General features: G+C 39.3%; 1 protein-coding gene across 14 annotated transcripts in view; it reads left to right on the forward strand.

Moving 5' to 3' along the window:
* Positions 1–16277, forward strand: part of smoc1 (SPARC related modular calcium binding 1) — a 92755-nt gene that overhangs the window by 32045 nt on the left and 44433 nt on the right. For all 14 annotated transcript variants that reach the window (XM_047393062.1, XM_047393060.1, XM_047393061.1 and 11 more), the window contains exons 2-5: positions 8024–8189; positions 9033–9101; positions 14610–14722; positions 14931–15030. In XM_047393062.1, coding sequence (XP_047249018.1) covers positions 8024–8189; positions 9033–9101; positions 14610–14722; positions 14931–15030 — 448 coding nt within the window. The remainder of the gene's footprint in view (positions 1–8023; positions 8190–9032; positions 9102–14609; positions 14723–14930; positions 15031–16277) is intronic.

Below are 16277 nucleotides of genomic sequence, written 5' to 3' on the forward strand. Positions count from 1 at the left end.
CCACATAAACACACTCAAAAGTACCGAAAACTGGTACCGTTGAGTACTGATATCGATTCCCGGGTACCGGGCATCGGTACCGTATCGGTTCAAATGTGAAAGCTACCCAGCCCTAGACTCAATGCAATATAGTTCTGAAGCAGATATCAGATTCAGTTCTTACAACAATAAATATCAGTCTGGAGATTTACATGAAATCCAAATCCTTCAGCATTGGTGAGTTGGATACTGACATTTTGGACACTTTTCTCATTCCATTTATCCAAAGCTGGTTTGATGACACAGTAATTTTTCAGGATGATGATACATTTTGTCACTTAGCAAAGGAAAGGCAGAAAAACCTAATGACATCCACAGCAAACAGTCCAGTCTAATGTGAAAGGTACCCATCCCTAATTGAGCTGCAGTTACCACTAAATACATCCTGTATTAGTTAGTACTCTTTAATTAGTCTCTTTCTGGCACTCTTCTGGGTGTTGTTGTGCTTTCTTTGCCCTTCTTTTATGTCCTTCCTTTTTGCCCCACCTCTCTTCCTTTTTCTTCTTCTTTTCCCTTTCGTTTCCGTCTCCATGTCCATTTTATTGAAATAATCCCAAAGCAAAGTTTTTTATATACAGGTCCTTCTCAAAATATTAGCATATTGTGATAAAGTTCATTATTTTCCATAATGTCATGATGAAAATTTAACATTCATATATTTTAGATTCATTGCACACTAACTGAAATATTTCAGGTCTTTTATTGTCTTAATACGGATGATTTTGGCATACAGCTCATGAAAACCCAAAATTCCTATCTCACAAAATTAGCATATCATTAAAAGGGTCTCTAAACGAGCTATGAACCTAATCATCTGAATCAACGAGTTAACTCTAAACACCTGCAAAAGATTCCTGAGGCCTTTAAAACTCCCAGCCTGGTTCATCACTCAAAACCCCAATCATGGATAAGACTGACGACCTGACTGCTGTCCAGAAGGCCACTATTGACACCCTCAAGCAAGAGGGTAAGACACAGAAAGAAATTTCTGAACAAATAGGCTGTTCCCAGAGTGCTGTATCAAGGCACCTCAGTGGGAAGTCTGTGGGAAGGAAAAAGTGTGGCAGAAAACGCTGCACAACGAGAAGAGGTGACCGGACCCTGAGGAAGATTGTGGAGAAGGGCCAATTCCAGACCTTGGGGGACCTGCGGAAGCAGTGGACTGAGTCTGGAGTAGAAACATCCAGAGCCACCGTGCACAGGCGTGTGCAGGAAATGGGCTACAGGTGCCGCATTCCCCAGACCTGGGCTACAGAGAAGCAGCACTGGACTGTTGCTCAGTGGTCCAAAGTACTTTTTTCGGATGAAAGCAAATTCTGCATGTCATTCGGAAATCAAGGTGCCAGAGTCTGGAGGAAGACTGGGGAGAAGGAAATGCCAAAATGCCAGAAGTCCAGTGTCAAGTACCCACAGTCAGTGATGGTCTGGGGTGCCGTGTCAGCTGCTGGTGTTGGTCCACTGTGTTTTATCAAGGGCAGGGTCAATGCAGCTAGCTATCAGGAGACTTTGGAGCACTTCATGCTTCCATCTGCTGAAAAGCTTTATGGAGATGATGATTTCATTTTTCAGCACGACCTGGCACCTGCTCACAGTGCCAAAACCACTGGTAAATGGTTTACTGACCATGGTATCACTGTGCTCAATTGGCCTGCCAACTCTCCTGACCTGAACCCCATAGAGAATCTGTGGGATATTGTGAAGAGAACGTTGAGAGACTCAAGACCCAACACTCTGGATGAGCTAAAGGCCGCTATCGAAGCATCCTAGGCTTCCATAAGACCTCAGCAGTGCCACAGGCTGATTGCCTCCATGCCACGCCGCATTGAAGCAGTCATTTCTGCCAAAGGATTCCCGACCAAGTATTGAGTGCATAACTGTACATGATTATTTGAAGGTTGACGTTTTTTGTATTAAAAACACTTTTCTTTTATTGGTCGGATGAAATATGCTAATTTTGTGAGATAGGAATTTTGGGTTTTCATGAGCTGTATGCCAAAATCATCCGTATTAAGACAATAAAAGACCTGAAATATTTCAGTTAGTGTGCAATGAATCTAAAATATATGAATGTTAAATTTTCATCATTACATTATGGAAAATAATGAACTTTATCACAATATGCTAATTTTTTGAGAAGGACCTGTATATAAAGCGGAGCAATATAGCCAAAGCCACAATGCTCCACTTGTGAAGGTAAATCCGTTGGACTTCTTCTTGGCACCCAGACAACAATTATAAATGCTACTCTGCCGGACAGGACACCTTAAAAAACAAGAAAAAAACAAAAATCCAAAAATTTTAAATTTGAAAAGAACTGTAAACATACTGGGTAAATAGCGTTAAACATGCAAATAAAGAACTTCAAGTCCTGAGATACATTTCCTACTTTATATTTTGGTTTTACACACATTTGTACATTGTATTAAATAAAACATGCATCTACAACCCCAGCAACGCATTACACCTCAGGACGCTCACCATCTAAACATTGAGACAAAATGTATTACTCACCATTGGACTAACTTTTTCCTCATCTTTACCCAATTTTATTTTAAAATTTGTGTTGAAAAACTCCTAACCGTGTACTGAGAAAGCTTTTCCGATCTGCCTGAGTGTCTGGTTTCACCTTTACAGGCAACAAGTCTGTGGGTGGGACAGTGTGAGTCAGAAATGTGGGAGACTTGGTAAAAGGGGTTTATTTCAACTAACCAGATAATGCCGTCTCAAACTGTCGCCCAGTGCTTTGTTGTGATGAGGAAAGAGGCTGCATCCATTATGTGAGTCAGTAGTGTGGAGGACAGGTCAGTTTGTGGGAGGAGGACAGATGCCAAGGTTCTAAATCTGGTTTTTTTTGTATTTTTTAGAATGGCTTGCTTTGAGTATTGTTTGACCAATTTAATGTTTAATCATATATACAAACTGCTTTACTCTGGCTCTGAGCAGCCCATATATTTTTAGCCACTTCGGCTGTGGAAGGAATGTTATTTTTTCTTTCTCACACTCTTAAACAATTCTTTTAAAACATGATAAATTGCAGATCCATTCTTTTTTTTCAGCTGGATTATTATTGTCCTTTGACAGAGCCGATAGGAAGACATACGAGTTAAAAATGAAATAATCTGCTTTGTTTCTCCCTGTCTGCACTTATTCATTGCGAACAGATCATATTTTAGTTTCACTGTGAGCTGTTTGACAAGAGATTTTCATCCTTGCTTGAATGCCAAGGCTGGAATCCTGCTTAACATTCTGGCTTGTTCTGGATTTACTGTTCTGGCAAAACGTATACCATCTGAAAGGTTTCTCTACTTTTATTTATTTTTTGCATATCATTAATTTAAAGAATGAAAATTTCCCAAAAGGATTTTAATATAGGAACAATTTAGAAAACATTGTGAAATGGTGATATTGTAAAGAGCTGTTCCTTTTATCTACACCCCCAGCCACCATGCTTCCCTATCGTTTGATTTTATCTGGCAGATGCTGCACCTCTTGTATCTTCTTTTTATTTTAGAAAGAATCTTATCTACTTTTCAGCTCTTTAAAGTCATTGCACGAAGATTTCTTCCTAGCAAAAACAAAAACAAAACTGCTCCATGTGACAAGTAGCTGGAACAATCTCAGTTATAAGACGTAAAAGACACAGCCAAGAGGTGAATTTTTACAAAACAATTTCCAGACCTGAAAAACAGCCAGTTTTCAAATACTGACTTCATTTATTTAAGAAAAAAAAAAACCTATCCAAATCAACCTAGCCCTATAAAAAAGTAAACCTAAACCTCTAAATCTATTAATTTCTAGTTACAGCTGCCATCAATTATTTGTCATAACTGGCAATAAGTGTTTACTTTGCCGTGGAGGAATTTGGGCCCACTGTTCTTTGTAAAATTGTTTTCATTCCACCACACTGGAGGATTTCAATGCATAAATTAACTGTTTAGGGTTGAAGCATATCAATTAGATTTATGCCTGGACTTTGACTAGGCCACTCCAAACCTTATTATTATTATTTTTTCTAGCCATTTACAGGTTGTTGTTTTGGTTTGCTGTGGATCATTGTCTTGATTCATAAGCCATGTGCGTTCGACCTTCAGGTATGAACTGGGGCGACAGTGGTTCAGGTAGTAGGGGTTTATCCTGTAACTGGTGTGTTGCCAGTTCGAATCTCTGCTCATTTCATTTCATTCATTGCATCCTTCACCCACCTTGCCTGCTGATTGTGGTCAGAGCGCCCGGGGGCGCTGATGTATGGCAGCCCCACGGTTGTCCATCGTCCTGAAGTAGCAAACCCGTCTCAGACTATTACACCACCATCATGATTTACTGTCACTATGATCTTTTTCTGAAATGCTGTTACACCAGATTTAACGGGGCGCATGCCTTCATAAATGTTTTTTGCCACCATGAAGACATGTTTTGGCAACTGTGAGATAGGTCTTTGTGTTTTTTTCAGTCAACATTTTGGTCTTCGAAGTCTCCCATGGATGCGTTTTTTGCCCAGTCTCTCTGTCTTATTGTTGTAGCATAAACACTGAGCTTAACTGAAGTAAGGCCTGCAGTGCTTAAAATGTTCTGGGTTCTTCTGTCTCCTCCTGGATGAGTCATTGATGTGCTCTTGGAGTAACGTTGGTACGGTTCTGGAAAGGCTCCCCACTGTTCCAAGTTTTCACCATTTGTGAATATTGGCTCTCACTGTTCCTGGAGTCCCAAAGCCTTAGAAAAGGCTTATGTAACCCTTGCCAGAATGATAAATGTCAAGGACTGTTTCTCATCTGTCCTTGAATTTCATTAGATTGAGAATTGATGTGTTGCCTTTTTAGATCATTTAGCCTCTTGTTATACAAGTTTACTGTATTTACTGTTTACTGAGTTTTCTTGATTCTACAGGTTTGACAGTAATCATGCATGGCTTTGGCTACTGAAATTAAACTCAGCTTTCTAAAACATGCATTTAATCACAGTTATTTCAAGGCTGAAAAGAGGGGTGGTAATATTTTCATGTAGGGCCAAGTTTTCTTTCCTTAAATAAGTAAAATCATAATTTGAAAACTGCTTTTTTATTTATTCACGTTATCTTTTTTTTTTTTTTATCTTTGTCTTTGTTTTAGGTGAGACAAAAGCAAAGGACAACTTTATATGACAAAAAGATGATCTGTTCTGAGATCAGTTCATTCACAATGAAAACGTGCAGTTTTAATTCACCAGCTTGAAGATTTTTCAGTTATAAATTGTAGGTCTGTTTCCGATCAGCTTCTGCAGAAATATAAATACCTGTGTTCATAGTTGCCATAAGTTTTAATGCTGGCAGAATTAGTTTGACAAATGTAAAATAATGTAAAAAATCACCGCAAGAAATTATTTCCCGATGTTTGCCTAGTTTTATCACCATATTTTGGCATTATTCCGAATCGTAACACAGGGTTACCAAACCAAAACAAATAGTGACGTTGATCTTTAGGTTGTATTGAACTCCCTCCCTTAGCATAAATGGGTTCTTCTTGACGGCCTCCAGGTCTCCCTGCAGGTCACAAAACAGAGGACCCGGACCTGTGTCACATATCAGTGTCATCCATGTTACCAGACAAAGACATATATCTAACAATAACAGGACAAACAACATAAAATCCAATCACTAAAGGCATCTTGATAATGTCTACAATTGAATTTATTCTTTAATTATGCTGCCATGTGTGTTAGCTGATGCTTTGCGTTGTTTCTTGCCTGCTATGTGTTTTCTGAATGTGAAATCTATGCAAAGTTACAAAGGCAAAAACCTGGCTGCTGAAGTATCTCAACAGCTCTATACAGTGCCTTTCAAGTGCTCACACCACTTAAACTTTGTTACATTTTGACACATTACAACCACACTTTTTAACGTATTTTTATACGTTTCTGTGACAGACAGAAAGGATGTTTTTTTTTTTTTTTTTTGAATTGAATTGAAAAAGACATGTTTTACAATTTTTAACAAAAACTGAAATCTGAAAATCTTTATTTGCATTTATATTTAGTTCCCCTGTACTTACCCAATTACTAAAGGTGTATTCACTTCCATGAAAGTTTTCCTCCCTTTCCGGGTCTGTGCTCTGTCCCACCCTAGTAATGTCTGTCTAATTGGAGCAATGATCGTCACGTGCGTGGCTTTGTTTACAAGTTATAGTTCACTTGCAAAAAGTAAAATCTGAAAGCGAACCGGACCGCACAAACAAAATAAAGTCTGTTTTTGGTCTGGACCAGAAAACAGGACTTTCCTGGTGTGAAAACACCCTTAATAGGGTCCACGTTGTGTAACTTAATCTGACAGGCCAGGCAAAGATCAGTGAATTATGGATTCAGAGATTAGTCAGAGAAGCAGCCAAGAGGTCTGTGGTAACTCTGGGGGAGCAGCTTAGGTGGGGAAATCTATTGACATTAGGACGTTTAGTTGAGATCCCACATATCTGGCCATTATGGATGAATTGAATCAATGAGACATCTTGATTGGAGTTTGCCACATGGAGGGAGTTTTGGCCTACATACAAAAAAGCTGTAACATATGTTCTCTTCTGTTTCTCTAAATTCAGAATGTATAGCATAGAGGTCCAATCACTATATGCAAAACATTAACACTACAACGCAGACTTGCACTGGTCTGCTAAAGAAACAACTAGTAGTTTTCCTACCGCTGAACTGCTAAAATGTTTTGTGCACTGATATGAAGTTCAGTTTTTCAACAAGCTCATGATCTGGCAGATATAATAGGCAGAATAGGGGGAACTACACACAAATCAGCTGTAGTGGCTGAACAAACCATATTGGCTTCATAATGACTTCATAGTAACACCGATGAAAATGCAGAGAAAAGACCAGAGCATGTCTGAAAACTCAGATGATTCATTTGTGTATAAAATCCTGTCGTGCGCCAACTCATTCATGACATCTGTGGTTTGGGATCATTATGATCTAAACTGTCTGATAACTCTTACATGTTCAGAGAAAGTCTGTCTCCCAGCAACATTTCAGATGTTTTCCAAAACACTGTGTTTTATGTTTGTTTGGAGTTTGGGCACCGAAGAAGGGGACCAACTCACAGCGAGAACAACTTCACATGTACTCTATAATAGATCGTTTTGCAAGTACCTCCAGATTATCTGATTAGATAAGAATGTTACCCTTTTTCTGCCTTTCATCTGTTTGACATCTTATTTACCATCACCTTCTTCCCTCAGTACCTACCCTTTATAAGATCTACTGTGTCAGATCCAACCAGCACGCTGGCTGCATGCAAAATGCATGGAGAGTGGTTTTCAAATGCAATATGTTCCCACAGGAAAATCCTGTTATTTTAATGGCATATTATGAAACAGGATTTCAGATAGTTTCACCATCGCTTGCAAGATATGACACTTCGAGGTTGTTTGAAACCTTGCAAGAAGAGCTCTTGCAAGTATGTTGATGTGCCGCTTACAGCAAATATTCAGGTGCTGCTTGCTCCACACATACAACCCATAATCATTTGTGTTTGTCTGACAAGATTTGCAATCTTACAAAGTCCTTTAGAGCTGAAATATCTTGTGGACTGCTGGTAAGGCTAGAACATTTGGTTCTGCCAGAGAGAACGCTGACCTCCTATCAATAGATCATGAGTGAATATCTTAAGAGAGGGAAAGTAAAGATTCCTACCAATCAGTCTGGTTGATCAAAGTTGAGCCTGTCTCCAACAAACCATAGATAAATTTGCCTTTAGGTTGATCCTCAGCACAGAGCAGCTCAAATCCGTTTTGTAGTGGCCAAAACAAAGAAAAGCAACAGCTGACAGGTTTTCAAGGAATGCAGACATGTTGAGGCATAATCTTGTATTGAAATGAATTACTTTAAACTGTAGAGAACTGGAAAGAGTATTAAAAAGTTTGACATTCAAAAAGCTGTAGGTGTTTAACTGTATATGAGTTCAGTTTCACTTGCACCTTTGCTGTAATAACATGTTACTTTTGTTCTGTGGAAACAGTGGCTGATTGGAGAGAGAGACAGTCACTGCGGGACTATCTGTTCACGGACACTCGGGAAGCAGGTGTGTGGATCAGATGGGCGGACCTATGAGACAAACTGTGAGCTACAGAGGGCCCGCTGCAAAGATAAAACACTGACAATGGCACACAGAGGAAGGTGTCGAGGTGAGAACTTTATAGGGGGCTTTTTTACAACAGTACTTTAGTTAATTTTGGTTTGAAGGTATTTATGTCATAACTTTTCAGGTTGAGGTCTGGACTTTGAATGGGCCATTGCAACATTGTAGTTGCCTTATTTATCCATTCACATGTAGATTTTCTGCTGTGTTTAAGATCAATGTCCTGTTGATGAGTCAGTTAGGACGAAGCTCCAGCTGTCAGACAGATGGTCTCACATTAAAGTGTAGAATAGAATAGAATAAGAATAAGAGACTGCACTGTAAGGGGCACATTTACAACCTAAGAAAAATGCCGTACAGTTATTAAAAATAGCATACTCAGAATAAATAAAATGTGTAACTGAGTAGGGTGATTTTGAAAATGACCAAAAATGCGCATGTATACTGTGCATCAAAAAACCACAACAGACCATTTATCAAAACATTTTAAAACTGTGCAATAACAGCAGGGAACAGAAATGTTTGTATATTTCAAACAGAAATGTTTGTAAATGTTTGTTACAGTAGATTAAAGACTTAAAAACAGTTGTTCTATCAAATAAAACAGCCAAAGACATATGTTTTACACATAGTTCCTGAGTTAAGCCTAAACTGACAATACACATTGTCTGTCATTATTACCATATTTCATGAAAAATATGAATGAAGGGAAAATCCTCCCCAAAAACACTGGATTTACTTCTGGCTGGTTTAATAATTTGTTAATTTGCTTTGTTTCTTTTTATACAAACAAACTTGTCACAACAACTGTACTGTAAACATTAAAGTGTTAATAAAAGGTTTAAAATAGGATGTAAGTGCTCAAACAAATGATTCTTTTGTCTTTCAGTGAAGTTTCCGTTTCCAGTGGGTCTATCACCAACTTCTTCAACTGAGGGGAGAGACCCAGAATCTAAAGGTAAGGAGTGAGAAACCTCAGACCTTGGATACTGTGAAATTCATCCCCATGTAGGGAGATGATTTATTTGGAGAAATTCTGTTTTACTGAAATACAAATCATAAAGAGCCTCAGAGAAATGTTTCCATAAGTCAAAGTCTGTTTATTATAGTCTGCCAGGCCACACACGGTGATACAGTTATATTTAAAATAACTCAAGCATCTCAGAAATGGAAAAAAAATAGATTAAGTATTAAGATAAAAAATGGCCCTTTCAGTTTAACAAATGCCTCTTTTTAAGTCACGGCTCCACTCTGCTGTACCTCACTATACTCCGCACGAAATCTGTTGTGTTTCCATTGACAGCCGGAGGCTGGACTTTACCTCCAGTGGAGTCCAGACCACAACCTCACTGTTGTGGTCTCACAAACACCCTTGCTCTTTTACGTAGCTGACATACAAGCACAGGGTGGCCTTCCTGTTAAGGTGGAAACACATTAACATACAATACCTCACCTTTTTGATATGGAAACGTGGATATAGTGAAAGAATCACAGCTTGGGGGCCATAAAAATGCAGCTCACAGAACGGGTGTGGACTGCAGTCCGCCAATTGAAGGCCACTGCTGTAGCCCTCTTCACAACATAGCTTTGTATAAACATAAAACCAGGAATCCCTCATTAAAGGCCACTTTATGCTTTTATCTTATTCAAGGTGATCTGCCAAGATGATAGGTCGTGTGAGCTTTCAGGTCATGTCGCTGCGATTACAGATACAAAGGGGTGTTGCCTCCCACTTGCAGTCTACACCTGCAGATGATTATTCCTAGTGGAAATTCCCAGGACCAAGCTCCTTGCCATGATCCTCATGCATGTGTCCAAATGCACTGAATGCTTTATATATAAGCAACTCTGTTGTGCACCATCTATTATCTTTATCAGATTATACTGATCAACATATTTGTCTAATCAAAGGGGCACTGTAGGTTGATACAATGTCTCTGCTCTGTGCTATGTCACACACGTTCCGCAATCCTGTTTTATCTCTTACAGTATTACGAGTGTATTATTGGTAGGTCACTTTCAACTCCCGCCATTCAATGTCTGGACCGTTCAGTTAAGCATGTGTAAATAACGGAACAAAAGGATGAAAAGGAGGCAATGTGACATATAGGGTGGATAATAACATTGTTCTTGCCACTGTCTTTATATTACCTTTGACGGTAAAAACTGTGAACATGGAAAGCAATAAAATGCATCTACTTGAAGATCCCACAGTTGGAGCTATGAGCCAAAAAAACTAAAAAGAAAAAGGGGAACTCAATGAGAAGATGTCTTTGATTTTCCGGCCCTCTGTAGGCATGTAAGTTTTTACAGACCGTGATCACATGACTCCCTCTACTCTGGATTCCAGCCTCTCGCAGCAGCAGAGACTGATAGGTTCAGTCAAGGTTGGAACATGGCATTTGCTCCCCCATTTTACGTCTTTACATCAGGAAAACAACAACTCGATTTCTGCCCCTCTCAATTGTTTTTTTCATCTTTGTTTTAGATGGATTATATGGATTTCTGTTTTTAAACACAATAAAATTTATCCTGTATTCAATAAGCATGGATGAGCTCATATCTCCAATTGAGTTTAATGTGAGGAGAGCGCACAGAAACCACCAAGAGAGTGTTAGAGCTTTAGGATGAGAAGGTTACAATGTTCACATAAGCTCAAAGTAGGACCAAATACAATCACAGTCCACTTTTATAATATTTTATGTTGCCTCTCTCTATGACATCACCATCTTGTTTTAGTTCTGACATTATTTTGCTGCCTAGGAGAAAACATGACTGTCTCCTTCCTGTCCTGAGATGACTTTTAATGAACTTTCACTCATCCACTGCAGTGGAGGGCTGATGCCACTCTGTTCTGCACCCTCCTGTGAATATGTTTACAAGAACATTTAAGCATGAAGTTCAACACCACAGGTGAACGCAGTAAAAAAACACATCCTGATGTAAACCTTGCCTGTTCTTCATTTTCCACAATTTTAGAAATTGCAGAGTACACAACTGAGCACTAACAACCCAGTGGTTATGTCACACATCTAGTTATGTCAGAGAGTAAGGCAAGGCATGTTTATTTATATAGCACATTTCAGCAACAAGGCAGTTCAAAGTGCTTTACAACTTTGCAGTGACAAACAAAAGAACATAAAAAAGTACACTGCAGTGGCATAATAAAGAAAAGGAAAGAAAAGTAAAGAAAAGTTGTACTAACAACTAAAATTAATGAATTTTAATATTTTGGGGCTGAACGCCTCCTTATTTGAGTAATTTTGTTCTTTAACCCATTCATTAATGGACTCGGAGCTTTTAGGTCCATTGTTATTACCATAAAGTCAAAAGGTCAAACGTTTTTCCCTGAGGAGGCAAATATTTAGAACTCTGTTTCTGTTCCACTTCTAAATTTTGCTTTGGTCTCCTGACAGAACTGTGACAAAACTTTACTTCTAGTAGCAGAGCTAAAAACTGAATCACAAGGTCTATTACATTGCCTTGTGAAACATAAAGTTCTCTTTCCAGAGATGATACACTTGACTCTGTCTTTCAGTGTTTAACCCTGTCTCTCTTCGAGACATAACTATTGGCTAAGAGTTTATTACAGCTAACTGTATGTGCTGTCATTTTGTTTGCAATAGCTCTAACCCACATACAGAGAACACTCCAGAGAACAGAATATGTAAAGGATGTTTATTGAGACAAAGATAATCAGGAAGGTAACGGATGATTCTCCATATGTATGGGAAGAGGGGAAGAGAACTGGTGAAAACAGGGAACTGAATGATACGAACTAAGAACAAGGAATTAATGTAATCAAGAGAATAGCCTACTAAATAGGTGTGGTCAGGTCGCCAGGGGTAGAAGGATTCAGGACCCGGGTTTGACGAAGTAGAGTTTGTAGAAGGTCCTTTAGGTGCTGTTCTGTGTGAGCTTGGAACAAACAGGAATGAGTTCGGTGTGCAGATGCTTACGTTGGAGGGTGGACAGGGTACGCTTACGGCTTGATCCAGGAGACGAAGGTAGCAGGAAACGGCCAGCTTGATGCGAATCCAAACGAAGACAGGAGATAAGAAACGAAGTCCTCAGAATGTAGATAGTCTTGATCATCCAGAAAGAGTTCTGGACACATAGTCAGTCTTCAGTGACATAAATCCAGGACTTAGATTTACTTAGCCTGCGAAGGAGCATAAACAAAGTTACACGAGGTCGAAGAACAAAGCATAGAGTTAGTGTTTGGCTTGAGCTTGTTACCACTGAGGGCAAAACACTCTGGCGTCGAAGTGCCGGCAGCCTCCTGCTTAAGTACTCCTCAAAGTAATCAGTAGAATAAGTCGCACCTGTCACTCAGCACACCTGAGAACTCCATCACCGTCTGAAAACACTGAACACATGTAGCAAGCACAAAAACACAAACACAACCCAGATCTTGACATGTGCTCTCTTTTAGAGCTTATCTGCTTAGTTGTGTTTCTCTCCTAGATGAAGCCACTAAAGGAGCTCCTACAGCCATTAACTTTTTACTTTTCGTTACCATAGAAAGTATTCCTATATCAGTGCTTCTATGTTTTTTGTGTCTGCTCTGTCTTCTCAAACCCCCAGTTGGTCTTGGAAGATGGCAGCTCACACTGAGCCTGGTTCTGCTGGAGGTTTCTTCCTATTAAAGGGGAGTTTTCCTTTCCACTGTCGCTACATGCATGCTCAGTTTTAGGGATTTCTGCAAAGTCAACGACACAATCCAAACAACTGTCTACTGTCGCTACATGCTTATCAAGGAGGAATGCTGCAAGTGTCTTGATGCAATCTACTGGGTTTTCTTAGATAGAAAACTTTTTAACCAGTCAGTCAGTCAATCAGTCATTTTCTACCGCTTATTCCATAGTGGATCGCGGGGTAGCTGGTGCCTATCTCCAGCAGTCTATGGGCGAGAGGCGGGGTACACCCTGGACAGGTTGCCAGTCCATCGCAGGGCACTTTTTAACCAATTACAATTTAAAAACTGAACTTGACTGCATTGTTCGATAACTAGGATAAATTTGAAATATATTTAATTGACTTGGAATTTATCTGTATCACTCAATTGAATTCATTTTTTTTTTCCTAAAGCGCCTTTAGATGACGTGTCGTGAATTGGTGCAATCTAAATAAACAGAATTTAATTAAATTAATCTGAAAGTATGAATACCCTTTAATCTTTTATCACATTTTAGCTCATTATACCACAAACGTCTTTCTATTATTGTGAGATTATATGTGTTGGAGGGCAAAGTTGTTTACATTGTTTTTTTAAGTAAATGTTTTTTCAGATACAAGTCTTAATGGGGGGTTCATTTGAATTCACCACCCTTTGATAGTCTAACACCCTTAAATAAAATGTCCAATCCATCACCTAAAAATGGAATGTATGCCTTATAACTGTATACCTACCCTGACATGTCTGAATAAACTGACAGGCTGGGTGAGGAAAACATTAATTAGACAAACAACCAAGAGGCCCACGGTAATTTTGGAGGAGCTGCTCAGATTCACAGCTCAGGTAGGAGAATATGTCGACAGGACCACTGTTAGTCATGCATTAAACAAATCTGGCATGCATGAGAGAGAAAAAACAACCGCCAAAAGAAAGCCGTTAGAAATGCAGTTTGGTGCAAGCCATATAGGGGACCCTGCAAACACATGGAAGAAGATGTTCTGGTCAGATGAGACCCATGTTGTGAATTTTCGGCTGTATAGAGAACATTGTGGCAAAAAACTTACTCTGAACATTACACATCATCTCCATGGTAAAACAAGGCAATGACAGCATCATGCTGTGGGGGTGTTTTTTTCCTGCAGGGACAGGGAAGCTGGTAAGAGTTAATAAAGGTTGGATGGAGATAAATAAAGGTTCATCAAAGGTTCATCAGAATCTTTGACATATAGTCAGAGCTACCACAGTATAGTTTTGATCAAAGCATATTCATGTGTTAGAAATGCCCATCAAAAGTCCACCGTTAATTCCAATAGAGAATCTGTTGCAAATGGCTTATCGCAGAAGCTATCCTAACTGAGTGTAGTCTACGTTGCAAAATTGAATGGGCGAAAATTGCTGTCTCTGCTTGTGCGAAGCTGATCGAGATATACCCCAAAAGACTTGCAACTGTAGTTGCAGGGATTGTTTATTCTACATTGACTTTGGGAGGCTGTTTACAAATGCAGGTACATTTTTCAGATTACCGGGAAAAAAAATATGAAAACCATATGGTATAATATCAAAAATAAAATAGGTAAAGATTTTCATTGTAATGTGAAAAACTGTAAAAAAAAAAAAAGTGCAAGGGATACTTTGAATACTTTTGGGAGGGTATTCTTTCTCACAAAGGCCTATAAAGAAGGCCCTAAAATATCAGACCCTTGATTCTAACTGAACTAAACTACAGTGGGTAGCCTGCAGGTGTGAGGATGCATATGCAGTGTTTGAGCCCCTGTCGATATGTTACAGATGCTGGTCAGTCAAAGTGCCATGTTGAGAGGAACCAGGCTCTGGAACAAGCCAGGAGGCCCCAGGAGTCCACGTTTATCCCAGAATGCAATGAGGATGGAACATTTGCCCAGGTATGTGTGTCTCATATCATCCAGGCCTGTTGCCTTCCTCTTAAATCTTTCATGCTTTACCTTTCTCTATCATCAGACTCATGTGAACCATTCTCTTCATACCATCCATTACTTTTTTTTTTTGCTCTCTATTAAGTCTTTTCATTAAAATAAATGCAGTTGTATTATAGAATATATTCATATCTGCATGTTTGTCTTGCATGTGCAGGTCCAGTGCCACACTCTGACAGGGTACTGCTGGTGTGCCACCACCGATGGGAAGCCTGTGAGTGGTTCCTCTGTACACAACAGGAGGCCTGTGTGTTCAGGTACTTTGATTAGGTGGGGAATTCTGGCATCAGCCAGAGTGTGAAGGAAATGTACTTAGGTTTGCCAGACTCATCCTAATATTCATATCACACTGTTGCATATCATATAATCATATTACACTATGCAGATGCTCTGTCTTCTCTGAGGTTTGGTCACATCGGCATGTTGAATGTTATGAGAGCTTTCAACTGATTGCAGCCAAGCTGCTACTTACTGATGTATTAAGCAAATAATTAGTTTAGGTGCACTCATTTATGTTTTTTTCTAAGATTTTACGGTGCTGGCAGCCTTTATTCAAAATTATTATACAGACCGAAAAAGGGGCACATAAAGGAGAGAGAAGACATGCAGCAAAGATCCCGAGGTCAAGAGTCAAAGCTCCATATCAATAGGCTGTGTCATATGGTGCACGAGCTCAATTGCTACGCCATGTTGCACCCCTGAGAATTTAACTATTACCCCTAGATGCCCAATTAAGGCCATCAAAAGCAACACAAACTTAAAAGACATGGCAGAATTTGATGCTCCACAAAATGTGTTTTGTTTCCTTGCTCAAAAATACAAATTTACTCAACCTGTTAGTGCTCTTCTATTTAGATGTTTCCTTAAAACTCCAGAAATGTTAGCTCACTGGTGTTGGTGTCTAGTTGTAGCAAAACATTTGGGAATTTCATTGACTTATTAATGTAAGGTAATTAATGTTTTGGCCAGTTGGTGTTCAGCTTGAGTCAGAATCTTTTATTATTTATTTTATTGTCAAAGTTGATTTTAAAAGGGAAAATGTTATTAAAACAAAGCTTTTTGTTCTATATTACATATACATTACCTAATTTTAAATGATCAGATAAAGGAAGAAGTCTTTGAACAGAGACCCAGGCAAGACTAGAGTACATGAGTATTACATGTCATGCGTTGTACAGCAGGTGCAAGGTCAACAAGAAAGCTAATAGCTGTAACATTGAGGGGCCTCTCTGGTCCACTCCTCTAAGTGCTTTCAGCAGACTGGAGGAGATGGAGCAAGAGTCTGTTCACTCATTCTGGATGGGAACACTTTATGATAATCACCCTCGTTTTCCTCCATAAGATAACACTCAGGGGCCTTTGCCAGGACTGGATTGCACAGTCACTAGAGCACGGGGTAAAAATGTTGTTTTGGAGTGTCTGATGAAAATGTTCACATGCCCCTTCAAAGTTGTTCAAACAAACGAATGGAGGACAGAGATTTAACCACATTTTGCATATGAAA

This window comes from Girardinichthys multiradiatus, chromosome 19 (genome assembly GCF_021462225.1).
Source record: "Girardinichthys multiradiatus isolate DD_20200921_A chromosome 19, DD_fGirMul_XY1, whole genome shotgun sequence".
Classification (NCBI taxonomy): domain Eukaryota; kingdom Metazoa; phylum Chordata; class Actinopteri; order Cyprinodontiformes; family Goodeidae; genus Girardinichthys; species Girardinichthys multiradiatus.